Here is a 17,993-nt window from a genome sequence, read left to right as displayed (position 1 = left end):
TATTAAAAATTCACAGCCTTTGCTCAATGCTTTGTTGATGCACCTTTGGCAGTAATTACAACCTTAAGTCATTTTGAATATGATGCCACAAGCTTGGCACACCTGTCTTTGGGAATTTTTACCCATTCCTCTTTGTAGAACCTCTCAAGCTCTATCAGATTGGATTGGGAAGCGATGGTGTACAGCCATTTTCAGATCTTTCCAGAGATGTTCAATAGGATTTAGGTCTGGGCTCTGGCTGGGCCACTCAAGGACATTCACCGAGTTGTTGTGAAGCCACTCCATTTATATCTTGGCGGTGTGCTTTGGTTCATTGTCAGGTCAAGAGCAATCTGAAGCAAGTTTTCATTCAGGATGTCTCTGTACATTGCTGCATTTATCTTTCCCTCTATCCTGACTAGTTTTTCAGTTCCTGCTGCTGAAAAACATCTTCACAGCATGATAGAATTAGCCTGGCATTCACTCCAAGGGGTTTAATTTTAGTGTCATCAGAGAATTTTGTTTCTTATGGTCTAAGAGTCCTTCAGATGCCTTTTGACAAACTCCAGGGGGAGTGGCTTTTCTCTGGCCACTCTACCATACAGGCCTGATTGGTGGATTGCTGCACATATATGGTTGTCCATCTGTAAGGTTCTCCTCTCGCCACAGAAAAAAGCTGTAGCTCAGACAGAGTGACCATTAGGTTATTGATCACCTCCCTGACTAAGGCCCTTCTCCCCCGATCACTCAGCTTAGATGGTCGGCCAGCTCTAGGAAGAGTCCTGGTGATTTCAAACATCTTGATGGAGGCCACTGTGCTCATTGGAACTTTCAGAGCAGCAAAGTTTTTTCTGTAACCTTCCCGAGCCTTGTGCCTCGAAACAATCCTGTCTCTGAATTCTACAGACAATTCCTTTGTCTTCATGCTTGGTTTGCGCTTTGACATGCACTGTCAACCCTGGGACCTTATATAGACAGGTGAACTCCAATTAAGCTGCTGAAACATCTCAAGTATGATCAGTAGAAACAGAATGTACCTGAGCTCAATTTAGAGCTTGACGACAAAGGCTGTGAATACTTACAGTATGTACATGTGATTTTTCAGGGTTTATATATATATATATATATATATATATATATATATATATATATATATATATATATATATATATATATATATATATATATATATATATATATATAAATTTGCAACAATTTCAAAAAATCTTTTTTTCTCATTGTCTTTTTGGGGTATTGTGTGTAGAATTTTAAGGAAATAAATGTATTTAAGCCATTTTGGAATAAGGCTGTAATATAAAAATTGTGGAAAAAGTCAAGCACTATGAATACTTTGCAGATGCATTGTAGATTCGCCATCAGTATCATGAAAGAACCCAAACGATTCCTTATCCTGGCTTGAATGTATTCATACATAGAGTATGGTGTTATTGAAGGTTTTCACTGAAGAGATTAACAATATACCCTGAATTGTTTTGTTACAGAAAAAGCACGAGGAAGATGGAGGTACAACAGATACAGCCACACTGCTCTCCCACCACCATGAGAAAGACAGTGGTGTGGGCCGCACTGATGACAGCACTCGCAACGATGAGAGCTCTGAGCAGGAGAATCTCGCAGATGACCAGACCAGCGCCTCCACCACACTGGGCAGCCGGCGCAGACTCGCATACAGTCAGGACACCCTTGGCAGTGGTGACCTCCCCTTCAGCAGTGAGTCCTTCATATCTGCAGACTATGCAGATGCAGAATTCTTGGGTGACTTTCCTGCTGATGAATGTGAGCGGTTTCGGGAACTTTTGGAGCTGAAGTGCCAGATGCAGAGTGCAGGCAGTAGTGGTACCCCAGATCAAAGCTTGTTGTGGCCCAGTGGTGGACAAGGCGGTGTTGGAGAGGAGGGTGTCGACAAAGAACTGGAACTTCTAAATGAGGAGCTCCGCAGCATTGAGCTTGAATGCCTGAGCATAGTCCGAGCGCACCGCATGCAGCAGTTACGGGAGCAGTGCCGCGAACAGTCCTGGATGCTGCACAACAGTGGCTTTCGCAACTACAACACAAGCGTAGATGCAAGGCGTCACGAGTTAGCAGACATCAGTGAACTTCCGGAAAAGTCTGACAAGGACAGTTCCAGTGCATACAATACTGGTGAAAGTTGCCGTAGCACCCCGCTCACATTAGAGCTCTCCCCGGACAACTCCTTGCGACGTGGAAATGAAAGCCAAGCAGAAGCAGGGGCAAGTAGCAGTACCTCTGGTCCCAGCAGAATTCTCAAACCCCTTCTCTCACCCGTCCAAGAGGCTTGCAGCCCCACTAGGGGCCGTCCAACATTATTAAAAGAGTCAGAGGTTGGTACCCAACCTGAAGTCAGAGAGCGCAAAGGAGGTCGTCATGCACATCCTCAATCACCCTACAAACATGCCCACATCCCGGCTCATGCCCAGCACTACCAGAGCTACATGCAGCTGATCCAGCAAAAGTCAGTGGAGTATGCCCAAAGCCAGATGAGCTTAGTAAGCATGTGCCGGGACCCTGTCACTTCTGCTGACTTGGGACCCAAGATGGAATGGAAAGTGAAGATCCGCAGTGACGGTACCCGATACATTACCAAGCGGCCAGTTCGAGACAAGCTTCTGAAAGAGCGAGCACTACGGATCCGAGAGGAGCGCAGTGGGATGACCACAGATGATGATGCCGTAAGCGAGATGAAGATGGGTCGGTATTGGAGCAAAGAAGAGCGCAAGCAACACGCCGTCCGTGCCAAAGAACAACGTCAACGTAGGGAGTTCATGAAGCAGAGCCGTATGGATTGTCAGAAAGAGCTGGGGGTCACCACTGAGGACAAGAAAGATGTCAACATTATCGAACTTAGTCACAAAAAAATGATGAAGAAGCGGAATAAGAAAATCTTTGACAATTGGATGACTATCCAGGAACTGTTGACCCATGGTACAAAGTCCCCTGATGGGACACGAGTGTACAATTCCCTACTCTCTGTGACTACAGTGTAGGCTCTGAAATGTTCTGTATATAGGACACTACCGATGGGGTAGACAATTCTGCCTCGTTCAATGCGGCAACATTTGTAAATAGGAAATATGAATGCCTTGTCTGAAGGAGCCATTTGCCAAAAGAAGGTACAACGAGAGTCTGAAATATTGAATAGGATGATGGTTTTATACAAGAGATGAGAACGTGTTTCTTATTTGCTCTGTTCATTTCTATATTGAGCTTGTGGTTTGAAATGTTCTGTTATTGAATCATGACCATTCGGACTCTAAAGGGTTTTTGGACAACAGTACCAAGACCATAAAGAACCATTAGAATTTTTGTTTTGTTTTATTTTTTTTTACGAGTAAACTAACAGTCAACAGTATTGTACTTATTTATGCATACATATTGCTCATTAAAGCAATGCAGATATTTAGCTTCATGATCATCACAGAAAATCGCCGGGTTTTATTGTATACCTTTCAGTCATTATGACAGAGTTTTACAACAAATAACTTTGCTTTACAGATTTTAAAAGGTGCTGTTTTTTTCCTAAAGTTCTTACGTCACACGGCTACTGTTACATTGGTCATACATGAAACATTTATTGAAATCTAAATCTGTTTGTATTATTGTTGATATTAATGTCTGTTGTAGACAAAAAGCCTTTTATATAGGTCTCCATTGTATTGCAGCAAGATAATACAGTTTAACAAATCATTAGTTAGACACGCAATTTGATGTCCTGTAAAATGAGAGAAATAATAAATTATTGTTTTATATTTGATGAGCTTTCAAAATATTGTGGTGAGCTGTTTTGTCGTTAATTTCATCCAAAATAAGATGCAAAACCATTGAAATGACTTAAACAAAGGTGTGTGTAGATATGTGTGTGTATCGGTTCATGTCTGTTAGGAGGGGTTGCGGGTGGATGGTGTCCACACTTCAGTGACCACTCGACCTCAGGGCCACTGACCCAGCCAGGCCTCTGTTTCTGCTTATCTGTCCCCAGCTGTGTGTAACTCTGAAACATAGAGCTCAGGTCAGTGAACAGACCTCTATCTCATTACAATCACACTGAAAGGTCTGCAATGCCACAGCTGCAATGAGCGCCACAGCCAGCTGCATTCAGAAAAAAAAGACTACCGTTCCTAGCACACAAGCTAGCTCCGTTTTTTTTCTGGTAAACTGCATGTTTTTGCATTTAATTATAGAATCAAATCAAGTGCAAACAAATGTTAAAATTAGGGATGCACCGATGCCCAACATAGGCTCATTCTGAAAACGTAGCCTTATACACATTTCTGGAGATTGTGAATAATGTAGCCACAAGTACGTATGGCTGCATTTCATTTTGTAAGCGAATGCTACAGGGCAGTATGACACCGTTCCTGTTCGTACTTATCTGCTGAACCCTTACCTCCGTATGGACTGCTTCCTGGCTGTTATTACTTTGTTCAGTTAGCTCAGCATGTACGTCGGTGGACTTGAGATGGAGAGAGGAGATGAGAACGACATTGGGGTTCAAGTCCGGTGAAGAACAGTTCCAGATAGCAGGTAAGACAAGAACAGAAGCCAAAAAATAAAATAAACAAGTTGGGTCAGTTGATCGGTCAGTCAGTCAGTCAAACAGTCACTTAACACTGGCCTCTGGTGGAATTATGAGAGAACAGCAGGCACGAATGGCACTCGCAAGAGAAATTTTAGATCTTAAAAAGCGTACACTGCGGCCTCTAGTGGATTCGAGAAATCAAAAACTGCAAAAAGAGTACCTTCTGGGATATATTTGACGCTCTCCAGAAATGTTTATAGAGGTACATTTTCAGAATGAAGTTGCCGAAAACAGTATCGGGCATCGGGTTGATACTTGGTTAAAATACTCATACTCATATCATATATGAAATGCCGATACCACTGACCAATACCACTCAACAGTAATTCACTACATGGATTTGTTTTGCTGTTCTGACTGACTTCAATGTCTTAATGTATTAATTATATATTAGCAGCTTATTCCTTAATCAATCCGTTTATAAAATACATGATTAACAAATGAAGAAGAAACCGAATGTGCAATATGATCCAAGCTAGCACTCATTTTATATACAAAAACTATAAATATAAAAAATTAAGAAATTTTAGGTAATGGAACATTATATAAAAAAATATAAACTATTATATATAGTGGACTACTGGCTAAATAAAAGCCCCTCAACAAAGCTGAACAGTGCGGTCACTGCGCACGTCTTTTACCAGCTTCTGTAGAGATCAGAAAGTCTATACATGACAGACGACACAATCTCAATAACCATTTCATGCTTGCTGTCAACTAGGCTACATTATTTAAGGGCATTCGTTATGACATTGTTAGGATCTGTTGTTGTCAAACTTCTGTTTCCTTTTTAATATTTAGTCCATATCATCACAAAAAATCATCTATTGCGCCAGAAACTCAGAAACATTGTGAGATGATGGTCATGTGATTTTTAAATGAGAGCATGCGTATTTGTGGCAGTATTACAAGTTAAAATTGCTTAAAACATCTTAATATTTTAGAGAAAGTAGTCAAAGTTTGCATAACCAACTATTGATCTTATCCACCTGTGACCCACCCATTGTTATGTTGGCTTGAGAAAGCCAACATTCTGTTATACTACTTTAACTTAGTATTTTTCTTCTGTCTTCTTCTTAGACTATTTTAAGAATGCATCCCCTCCTAGACTGTTCATACTTCAACCACCAAACCAACTCCAAACCTCCAAACTAAACTGAATTAGGTTGCTATATCTTTTCCAACTGACTTATGGTTCGACTTACGGTTTTCCAAAAACTGTCCCGGAAAATTCAGAAAAGTCACAAATTAAAATACTATAAACATAGTAGCAACATGCTAATTCATACTTACGTCATGTTTACAACATGCTACTAGAAACATGCTAGTTCATACTAGAACCACGCTAAAACCTTGCTAATTTATACTAGAAACATGCTAATTTATAAGAGAACCATGCGAATTACACCTAATCAACCACTTAGCAACACATTAACAACCTAGCAGCCTCCATTAATTGCACTTTCATTGAAACTAAATCTATGAAGTATCGGAATCGGTACTCTGTATCAGCGAGTACACAAAAAAATACTATAAACATACTTGCAACATGCTAATTCATGCTAAATTAATGTTAGCAACATGCTAGTTTATGCTAGAAACATGCTAGTTCATGCTAGAAACATGCTAGTTCATGCTAGAAACATGCTAGCAATATGCTAATTCATACTAGAACCATAATTACACCCTAGCAATACCTTAGCAACTGCCTTGCAACCTCCATTAATTGCACTTACATTGAAACCAAATCTATGAAGAATCGGAATTGGTACTCTGTATCAGCGAGTACACAAATTAAAATAATCATACTCGTATCGGTTCATAAAAAAGTGGTATCAGTTCATCCATATAGTTAAAACTTGTATGAACTTTTTTTTTTCTTTTTTGTTTCAACCAATGGTCTGTGTTTAGTCGAAACATGAAGTTTACCCAACAACAAGCCCCCTAAGAAACGTTAATCTACAAAAAAGCTCATACCATTGTGTATTTTTGCATAAACGCTAAGGGAATAATTATGTTAATAAGGGAGGAGAGGGAATGTGCTGTCAGCCTCCTCCTCTCTGTCTTCTTGTATGTAATTGATTGCTTCTCTGCTTGCCTGAAGGAGGGCTGCTTCTGTGATTTATGTCCGCGGAGATCTCTTCACACACACTCTTTTAATAGGAGATAACAGCGTTCCATGCGAAGACAAACAAAAAGAAGCAACAGCAATCAATTCTGAGTCATTCCCTTTCCGGGCCAGGAAGAGAGGCGAAGTGGAGATTGCTTTGATCACATTCTCTGCTTTATTTTCATATAGGTAATGAATGAAGGTGGGCAGCGTGTGATATGGCCGGCCGTCCTCCGGTGTTAGTTTAGGAGCTCCTCTCATTTGTCTAAATGCCACTGCAAAAGAAAATGAGAAGCTCCAGAGTAAATCGGCTGTTGACCGATAAGACCGCTGTTTGCGTCCTTGGCTCTTGTTCAGCTTTGTGAGAGGAAAGAGGCTGACAGGATGCTTTTATTGTTAAGAATGTGAAATAAACTCCAGTCTCTGGCTTGGGAAGTTACCAACAAGTACCATATGACTGCAGGCAATGCCTAAAACCTATTAGATAACTGTGTGTAAGCAAGATTTTGAGGAATTTGTTTGCTTGCTTATAAAATGTGGCTATAGAATACATTTTCTCATACTAATAATACAAAGAAGAATGAGATTATTTAATCTCAAAGCAAAAAGTAAGTGGGTTTTGGCAATAATTTGAGTATTCGTAGTGGGTGATATAAACAAAACTAGTTAAATATTATAACCACACATTTGGTTTTGCTGTACCAACCACAGTTCAACCATGTTTGTAGTAAAACTGGTTAAATAAATTTAAATCAATATGCCACACACACACACATATACACCTAAAGGTGTCAACAATTTTGGCCTTGACTATATATATCAGCATATATGAGTACTCCCCTTACAAATCTTTTAAATTGATATTTTCTATAGTAAGCTTTACAAAATTATATTTGTGTACATACATTAGATCAGTCAGTACTGAAGCCAAATCTGGACCTAATCTAACAAAAAAACTAACAGTAATAAAAATTATTACACCTAAATTTATATGTTAGGAGAAAAAATAAATTTTACATTTTAAAAAGAAGAAAAAACACAAGAAACAAAAATGATATACAATTTAGTTTGTTGTTGTTGTTGCAATATTTCTCTTGAATTTAAATATATTATCTTTTTATTTCTAAAGTATATACATCATTTTAATAAATGTATTTGTAAGGCGGTGCAGTGTAGAGCTGTCGCCTTAAAGCAAGAAGGTTGCTGGTTCGAGCCTCGAACAATTAAGTTCTCCCAAATAAAATCAGGAATTGTGTTATTTCAACTAATTTCAAATAAGTAATTTGAACAAGCAGCAAAAATATGTTTTGCGTAAACAAACAAAAAAAACTCAGAAAACAGGTTTGTGACAGGTGAAAAGGAGTAAATGATGACAGAATTTTTAGTTTTGAGTTAACTATGCCCTTAAATATTAATAATTGTATGCTTCCATAGTTTACTATGCCATGAGGCCAACAGTTTTTTAAGAAAGGCAGTGAACTATGGCAATATTCTGGAATATGAAGAATTTACAACATTGTATAATTTTCTCTGCCAGCCAAATTCTTCAATTGTGTTAAAGAGTTTGTCATCATGTTGTGTGCATTTATTTAAGATGTCTCTTTACTTTAATGAGAGGAAAACAATCATGCCTAAACTTTTTCTGGATGAAGTGTATTTTTTTGCTAAAAAAATGTTAAAACAGACATGTCAGACGAGTGTTGCCTTTATTACTCTATATACCTCCCCAAGATGTACATTTTTCTGGACCAATTTTTCTGACAGCATTCAATAGAAGAGTGTGTGGTTATTACCTGAAAAGTTCAGCATATCCAACAAAATAAAAAAGGTGATTTTAAAATTTTGCATAATGTATATCATACAAATTCCCAAACTACAAACGTTTGCAAACTTTTCTGATATATCTAATTTGTGTACTTTCTGCAATATACATGAAGAAACTTTATTTAACTTATTCTGCACTCACGTTAAACTTCTATGGAACAACATTGTTTTGTTTATCATCCTTATTTAAATATGATTTCAATTTGTTTATAAAAGACATAGTATTTTGCTGGTAATGATCATGCTCTTGATCTTTTTTATACTCAAAAATAAGTTCCTAAGGGCAATACCTAGAGTTAATACTTTCCTTGCTGAAATTTCGTTCAACATTTAATCTCTAAAGCCTATGTATAATAGGAAGAATAAGTTTCTTAAACATCATAATCTTTTTTTCTTAATGATTGAGGCTGTAAATTTTTTTTATTATTATTTATTCCCTAATATTGTTATTGTATTTTCTCTTTTGAAAAAAAAAAATGTAAAAAGAGAGAAAGGCAGTAAAGTCAGATTGTTGATGTAGTGTATCAGATTACATCTGTCTCCGTTAGCTCTCACAAAACACATAGCCTATCTAAGGATTTATCAAAACACATATTTAATTACACAATAACACTGGAACATCAAACACAGGGAGGGTGACATTACAATACCGCTACAGTACAATAAAAATGTAAATTGAAAAAGATCTAGCACAACAATTTATGCAGAATAATTGACCACCTGAAGCTCATTTAACCGACGTACCGTTCCTCATGTATTAATCATCATAACAAAACCCACAAATTCTTATTCTAAATTTAAAAATTCTAAAAAACCATCAAAAAAATAGCGGAGAAATGAGAATATGTAAGATACAGGTCGTTTTATACTCACAAGAGCTTGACAACCGTGCAAAATTCGTCTTTGTAACTCTGTCGGGGCAAGCAGTTTTCGCGCCCTCCATCACGTACGTGGACCAGAAAACGCGCTTGCCATTTCAAGGTCGTCGTCAAATATTGTACGGTAGGTTTTTTAATATTTGTCTAAGAATGTTACAACTTTTGTGAGTTTATATGAGCCGTGTGAATTCGTGAGTTCGTCGTGAGTTTGTTTCTGTACATGGCTGGTCATATCGAATCCTTTTATAACGCATACAAATAATTACCCTCATTCCTGAATAATTCGTCCTTTTCCCATCATAATTAATATTTTGGTCACGTTTCAAACCCTGTAGGGTACTTGTTTCACACTTCTGCAAGTCCCAAAAAGGTCACAGTGCATTATGAAAATGTAAAAACTGCACTGAATGTTAATTAACTTAAGCCTAGCTCATTTTCTAATACGCCATAGGCAAGTGCACTTGTGACATGTTTGGTTTCTTGTCGTGTGTTGTTAATTATTTGACATTTGCAAGCTTAAACTACTTTGCATGCAAATATCACACATTGCAACATCAGCAAAGGTGAAAAATAATATATTTAAAACATGGGTGATTGTAAATTTATTCCGCCATAGACTGCATATCATTTCTCATATTATGCAGGTGAAATGGCATCACACATAACAGTGACTGATTGCAGGAAAGTCGACTTCCATCTGATGGTCCACCATAAAAGACCGTCCAACATGAAGACGTCAGAGAACGTGAGGTATGCACCTAATTCAATTAAACCTCTTCTGTCAGGCTGTCCATTTCACCAAACACATGAATTCTGAAGAGTGACATCTCATTATTTTTAAGGTGCTGTCGTTTATAGAAAAAGCCCACTGTCGATGTACTGAAAGACTTCAATCAGCTGAAAAGTAGGACAGAGTTTATGTGCAATTTCCAGAGTGCATTGAACTGCTCAGTCTGTGTAGGACTGTATATAGGAATGGAAGAATCGTAATTTCACAGTCTCAATTCAAACAGACGTATAATGGATACACATTTATATTTCTCTTTTGAGTATGTTTTTTTATGTGAGCATCTATTCTTTCTCGAATAATTTCAAGATAAATAAAAAAATATATTTATTTGATCAAATCTGACAAATAACCAAGCACAAAAAGTTGGAAAAACATTTTAGTGGTGACTTACTTGCTCAGGTCAGAATGTTGATGAATGGCACATACATTAACTATCCAAGTTACATCTATGAAATCCCTACTATTTTACTTTTACAGCAGAATAAATGTTGATTTAAATTTATTTCACCTTTAAATGAACAAATGATATATATTTATTTTTGCGCAGAGATTTTGTGGTGGTACAATGGCTTGGATGAATAAATATGACACCCATTTATTCAAAAATTTGTTCACAGTCACTGATTCTTTTTTTAAATGTGCAAGTGACTGGCTGTCCGAAATTGCATACAGCACTATACTGTACTTCATTACTGTGTACTGTAAAAAATTAATAAATAAATAAATTTGAACCACGGAGGTCACGGTTCTGCAGTGGATAACACGATCGCCTTACAGCAAGAAGTTCGCTGGTTCAAGCCTTGGCTGGTTCAGTTGACATTTCTGTGTGGAGTTTGCATGTTCTCCCCATGTTTGCGTGGGTTTTCTTCAGTTGCGTGCAAGATGACACACCGGTTTCCCCCAGTCTAAACATGTAGTATAGGTGAATTGGATAAGCTAAAATTGTCTGTAATGTATGTGTGTGAATGAGTGTGTATGGATGTTTCCTAGTGATGGGTTGCAGCTGGAAGGGCATCCGCTGCATAAAACATATGCTGGATAAATTGGCAGTTTATTCTGCTGTGGCGACGCCAGATTATTAAAGGGACTAAGCCGTAATATATTTTTTTTGTGTAATACAGAATAAGTTATTTAAAAAAATGTTAGAAACCTGTAACCATTTACTTCCATAGGGAGCAAAACTAATACTATGGAAGTAAATGGTTACAGGTTTTCAGCATTTTTCAAAATATCTTCTTTTGTGTTCAACACTGTAAAAATATTCTGGGTTCCACACAATCTCTTCATGTTGTCACAACTCAAACTGATTAAGTGTTAACTTAATGCTTTTTAGAATTTGTTGATTATAAAACATAAACCAATTAAGATGTCCCAAAAAAAAAAAAAAAAAAAAACTCGAGAATTGTGTTATTTCAGCTAATTTTAATAAGTAATTTAAACCAGCAGCAAAAATATTTTTTGCCTGAACAGAAGAAAAAAAAATCTTTCTGACAAGCAAAAGAGGATTAAATGATGACAGATTTTTTGGTTTTGAGTGAACTAACCCTTTAAATATTGATAGCCAAATCCTTTCAAAGTTTACTTTTTAAAACTACTTTCACTAGTTATTATGGTATCCAGATTACTGCTCACTTCTTAATAAACAGAATATACTTATTTACAGTTGTGAAGGTACTTATTCAAAACAAGCCACTGACTCAAGATTGTTTGTGATTTCCAAAGCAGTCAGTGTCTTTATGAATGGTTCATTGAATCTTTGATTTTAATTTGGGTATAACACACTGAAGAAAATGATTCATTGGATTTACTACATTTATTTAAGGTAAGTGGTAGCAAACTATTTTTATGGACTGAATTTAGTTAGATTGAACATTATGAACCTCATTTGTTTGTTTGAATTCAGCCTATAAAAAATAGTTTGCAACCATTCTTACATTAAAAAATGTAGTAAATCCAATGAATCATTTTCTTCAGTTCATGAGTGTTGCTATTAGATGCACAGATGTTCTGCTTCAGCTGTATTTGGAGGTATTTTCAATAGTGATACAGAAAATAGATTAAAATGTTTAAAATGCAGTAAAGCTTCTTTATTTCAGCGCTGCTGATGCAATATTTCTTAACTGTATTACATCTTTTAATGAAAATAAGACAAACAAACTTATACAAGGATAAGTTTTGCAGTTTTAACTTTGATTTTAAGGTCATTCTAATTCCTTTAGAATAGAGTTCATAAATAAGTAATCACATTTTTTTCTCTCAAAGTGAGTTACATACTCAATAATGGCTTCCAAAACTGTAGATATGCACTTTCCAGCAAGACTTGCACCACGTGATTCTGATAGTAGTAATAGAGAACTTGAAGGTAAACTCATTTGCCAATATTGACATCGCAATACAATAAATTATTAACCAACAAACATCACAAAAAGTAGTATAACAACACACCATTTGCCCCAACTACACATCACAACACCGTAACTAACAGAGCAAATAACAACAAAAATCTACACCTATACAATACACAAATTCTGTTCTGGTTTCTAGATATGATGCTGATGTTCTTAGGTCTGTCAAACTGTAGAAATATCAGACATCTTTCAGTCTTCAACCCCAGAGTTGCCACTCTCCCTCCAGCTAAAAAAAAGGCCATACTTCAGTCACACTGACCTTTTCCTTATCCACACATCTCTCACAAAGCTTACACCATTATCTTTCCGGCTCTGGACTGGAGATGCAATTGGACTAGTGATTTGGAGAACAGCTGCACTGCAACATGTCTGACAAAAAGTGAGCTGTTTTGTTTATGTGTTTTAATATGGAAATGCATTAGCTGATGAAGGATTTGGAAATAGATCATGTTAATTGAATCATTTTGATTCTCATTTTGTAGTAAAATCCCTGTTATCAATTCATTCAGCTTGGTTTGAGACTAGTCCTTTTGGCAATGCATTGCGTTTGTGAAATAACTTGACTTGTTACAGAGAGATTTGTCACATTTAACTGCAGAAAATGAAATGAGAAACAAACAAGCCTTACATGTAAAGTTTTTACACGGTGTGTTTTTTAAAGCTATATATTTAATATCGCACATGCTGTTGTGACTTTCACATCAGTCCTAAATTAAAAACTGATTCTTTGGTGATCACCAGGGAGCCATTGAGGACATTTTTCAAATCTAAAAAATATGCAATTCTTTTTGTGTGTGTGTGTGTGTGTGTGTGTGTGTGTGTGTGTGTGTGTGTGTGTGTGAACATGCAAATGGTAAAGAATGGTCTTGACCCTGTGCGTGACCGCAAGCCAAATTTCCCCCCACTACTCATCTGACCCCTGAACTTAGCACAGACTTGTTAGGTTCAAAGGTCTGTTTAGCCATGTTGTTTATGGCTTAGTTTTGCAGTAACTCAAAGTTTTTTTTTTCTCTTCAGAGGTTTGGAAGAGTTCTATTCCCATCATTCAAAGAAGGTTTGAGTAGAAATAGGGATTACAATTTGCACACCAGCATAGTTTGGATTAAAATAATAATTGTTGTCATTTACTGTAGTTCAGTTCAAGAAAAGCTTAGTCTTTGTATTCATGTTGATATCAAACATTCAATTCATTTCAGCTTAGTTCCTTTGTTAATCTGGGGTCGCCACAGCGGAATGAACCGCCAACTTATTTATGCACCTTCCAGCTGCAACCCAACACCAGGAAACACCCATACACTCTTACATTCACTACATCCAATTTAGCTTATTCAATTCACATATACTGCATGTTTTAGGACTGTGGGGGAAACCGGAGCACCAGAAGGAAACCCACGCGAGCATGAGGAGAACATGCAAACTCCACACAGAAACAATAACTGACCCAGCCAGGGCTCAAACCAGTGACCTTTTTGCTGTAAGGTGATTGCGCTACACACTGCACAAATGTGCACAGCATTGGACAAAAATGTGAATATATTATGTTGATCTCTATTGTGATTCAATTATGTCCATCAAAGTGAATAATACATTCATCAAGGTTTGCTAAAACAAAACTCTCTGAAGAAAAGTCTAAAGATTTGCTGCACAATTACTTAGATTCTCACATATCTGTGGTGAGCCATAAAACTACATGTGTTTCATATTCTACATGTGCTTTGCTGAACTAATGACATCATCACTGGCTAATATGTATGTGCATGTTACTTTAGTGTCTGAACAAATGCACAAAAATGTCAGTGTTGCTTTCACATTTATACAAATCTTGGCAAGCACCTACAAGTACTGTTGTGTTATTGCAGTTTTCAAATGGAAAGTTCTTCGCAACATAGGCTCATTCTGAAAACGTAGCCCTATATACATTTCTGGAGATCATGACTTATGTAGCCAGAAGTACATATGGCTGCATTTCATTTTTTAAATAAGTGCTACAGGGAGGTATGACAGTTTCCTTTTCACACTTATTACCTGACTGCTTACATCCGTATGGACAGTTTTCCGGCTGTTACCAGTTTGTCCAGTTAGTTCGCTGTGTATGTTGGTGGACTTGAGACGCAGAGAGGAGATGACCATGACGACAGGGTTCGAGTCCGGTGAAGAACGGTTTCAGAAAGGTGATAAGACAAAAACATGAGCCAAAAAATAAAATTAAACAAGTAAATAACAGGGTGAGAATGTGGTTTAAAGAAGCTTTTTAAAATACTATTGGTTGGGTTTAGGGAAGGAGGAGGGTAAATCAATCAGTTGGTCAGTTAGTCAGTCTTTCACTCAGTCAAACAATCAGTCGACAGCGGCCTCTGGTGGATTTACGAGAGAACAGCAGGCACTAATGGCACTCACGGGAGAAATTTGAGATCTCAAAAAGCGTACATAGTAGCCTCTCATGGATTCCAAAAACAAAAACTGCAAAAATAGGTACCTCCTGGGATGTATTTGATGGTCTCCAGAAATGTACATAGGGGTACATTTTCAGAATGATCCTGGGTTGTTTTTTTTATGAACATCATGCTGTTTCTACTTGGCTAACAGTATGAAATCACCCTAAAGTAAACTCACTGAAATGCTGATGTCTGTAAATATAAGCAGTTTTTCAACAGTTTTTGTTGTGTTGTGTTCACATACACTCTTCCACATTCATAGTTGAATATCAAGCTACTAGAAGCAAGGCCTGCAGTGAAAAGTGCTGTGCAATGTAAACGTTACACAGGTTTTTCTGCCGCAGGCGCTGTTGTGTTGGACCTGTCAATGAAGCATGAGCCGCTCATTATAAGACCTTTATCTTCAGCATTCTCCTCGTTGACACTGTTTCCATCTGGTATAAAGAAGCATTTTGATCTATAGGATCACAAGTAAATGAGAGAGACATCCAGCTTCCTGATTTCCTGAAGGGGTGAGAGTATGTATGAGCTTTTTCTGATGTTTTGGTATAAGCTTGTGCAATTTACATATGACCATGAAAGACAAAATTATACAGAAAGCAGCTTAGTTTCTGCTCCTTAAAAGCCTGACGGTTGTGTGTTTGTAATAGAACCAGCAACAAATTCTTGCATTCACACCAAACTTTTAGATAGTAAAATTTAAATCCTGTCACACACAGAGTGGAGTAGTTGGAGTTTAGTGACTTATGAACATATTATTTGATTCGATTGGACATTTGCCATCTGCACCAGGAAAGCATCTGATCCAGTGGATTTTTGTTACCTATGGAAGTGGTCAAAAATATGTCAGACTTTGTTTTTGTCTAATATTTTGCTATACATCAGGTCAAACTAGAAATATTTAATTTGTACTGTTATTAAAATGCAGTTTAAGCTTTTTTTTCATCGCAAATTATGAAAGTATGCAACCCAGGCTAATTCTGAAAATGTACTGCTATATACATTTCTGGAAAGCGCCAAATACATCCCAGGAGCTAAGTTTTTGTTTTTGTGAATGCATCAGTGGCCGCTGTGTATGCTTTTTGAGATCTAAACTTTTTCTCACGAGTGCCATTTGCGCTTGCTCTTCTCACATAAATCCAACAGAGGCTGCTGTCGACTGACTGACTGACTGACTGACCAATAATTCCTCCCACCCCCTTTGTCACGTTTAGCGTGATCAAAACAGGACAAAAAAACAGAAAGGTGCGGATCCAAGTGCGGTTTATTTACAGTGCGAATCAACAGTTAAACAAGGTGCTCAAAGTACAAATAATTAACAAAACAAGAAACATAAAACAGAGACAAGGCTCAGGAATCAAAACTCGAATATCAGACTTACTGGGAATACTGCGGCAGGAAAGACAAGAAGGACAAACGATGCGATGACAAACTGTGGGGAAATGGTTGTATAAATAGTCCAGATAATCAACGGTAACACAAAACAGATGTGATGACAGGTCAGTGTTGGTGTTCCGGTGTGTGCGCGGGGCATGTATGAAAATGTAGTTCTTTTCCTGGGACGCGCCCTCAGGTGGTCACTGACGGATGTGACACCCTTTCCCTAAACCAAACCAATAGTGTTGTTAAAAAGCACCGATTGACCAGTGCCCACCCACTTCCGTAAAACCAACCGAGAGCATTTTGAAAATCAATCCAGAAAGAGAACATTTCTACCACATTTTCAGGCTTTACCACATTCTCACCCTGTTATTTACTTGTTTATTTTATTTTTTGGCTTTTGTTTTTGTCTTACCTGCTTTCTGGAACCTGTTCTTCACTGGACTTAAATCCCGTTGTCACGGTCAACTCCTCTCTGCATCTCAAGTCTGCCGATGTACATGGCGAGTCACCGGACAAACTGGTAACAGCAGGAAAGCATATGATAACAACATCATACTGACTCATAGCTTTCATTTTAAAGACGAAATGCAGCCTTACATACTTCTGGCTACATCATTTGCGATCTCCAGAAATGTATATAGAGCTACAATTTCTGAATAATCCTATGTTGTAACTATGCTTCAGTGGGCCACATTTAAATGGGTAGTTCACCCAAAAATATCAATAATTTCATACTTAACGTTTACTTGTCACAAACATGTTTGAGTTTTTAAAGACTAAAGAAAATAAAGGTAAAACTTGGTCACACTTTAGTTGAAGTAACAATTCACACTGTTCATTACTGATTTATTACCTGCCTAGTATTTAGATATTAACTGTTTAAAAGTTCGTATAAAGTATGATCTTATTTTACATCCCTAATCATAGCCAATACCTAAACCCAACTACAACTTTACTAACTCATAATACACAGCTAATTAGTAGTGTATTTAGCTAAAAGTCTTTGTTAATGGCGTGAATTGTGGATAAATAGAAAGTGTGACCATTATTTTAAAAAATGTTGGAAACTGGTAAACACTGACTTTCATGTTTTTTTCTGACCATGGAACTACTTGAGTGATAAATAGTAAGTATTGTTTTTGAGCAAACTTTCCCTTTACGTTTTGACTAGGAGTGTAAAAAAAGCAAACTAGCAAATTGTGTGATGCATGGTAATTATTTACCTGTTTCATTTAAATCTAGTGATGGGTAACAATAGATCTGAAATAAATCTAAAATAAATTCTGAAATAAATTCTGTTCACTAATTTAAATATTGCACAAAAGTGACAGCTTGATGATACACGATAAATTCACTAGCCTAAACGTTTTTAAATTGGCAAATGTTTTAAATTCAACTTGCATTCCCTACCACTACAAATAAATGTAGCCCTCAAAGTGAATTATGTTTAAAGGTCTTTGGCAGTGTAACAATGTGGTGTAGCATCTCATTCATTTAACGCCACTTTTTTTAGAATGAGGGTGTGTAGTAGATTTACTGCCTTTGAGTGTTTTGGGAAAGCAGGAGTC

At 37.1% G+C, this 17,993-nt stretch overlaps 1 protein-coding gene and 1 long non-coding RNA gene across 6 annotated transcripts in view; both read left to right on the top strand.

The window, feature by feature from the left end:
• pdzrn3b (PDZ domain containing RING finger 3b) overlaps positions 1–3,785 on the top strand; it is a 145,509-nt gene extending 141,724 nt beyond the window's left edge. For 4 of the 5 annotated variants that reach the window (XM_087254740.1, XM_087254741.1, XM_087254739.1 and 1 more), the window contains one exon: positions 1,482–3,785. In XM_087254740.1, coding sequence (XP_087110866.1) covers positions 1,482–3,005 — 1,524 coding nt within the window. In that variant the 3' untranslated portion in view covers positions 3,006–3,785. 5 annotated transcript variants of the gene reach the window in all.
• Positions 3,786–9,062: 5,277 nt separating this feature from the next.
• LOC141386348 (uncharacterized) lies at positions 9,063–17,733 on the top strand. Its single transcript, XR_015494133.1, has 4 exons — positions 9,063–9,533; positions 10,054–10,159; positions 15,387–15,554; positions 16,910–17,733. It is a non-coding gene; the product is annotated as an uncharacterized LOC141386348 (long non-coding RNA).
• Positions 17,734–17,993: the final 260 nt, after the last annotated feature.

This window comes from Danio rerio, chromosome 6, assembly GCF_052040795.2.
Source record: "Danio rerio strain M-AB ecotype USA chromosome 6, GRCz13ab, whole genome shotgun sequence".
NCBI lineage: Eukaryota > Metazoa > Chordata > Actinopteri > Cypriniformes > Danionidae > Danio > Danio rerio.
This window is presented reverse-complemented; position numbering and strand designations above follow the sequence as displayed.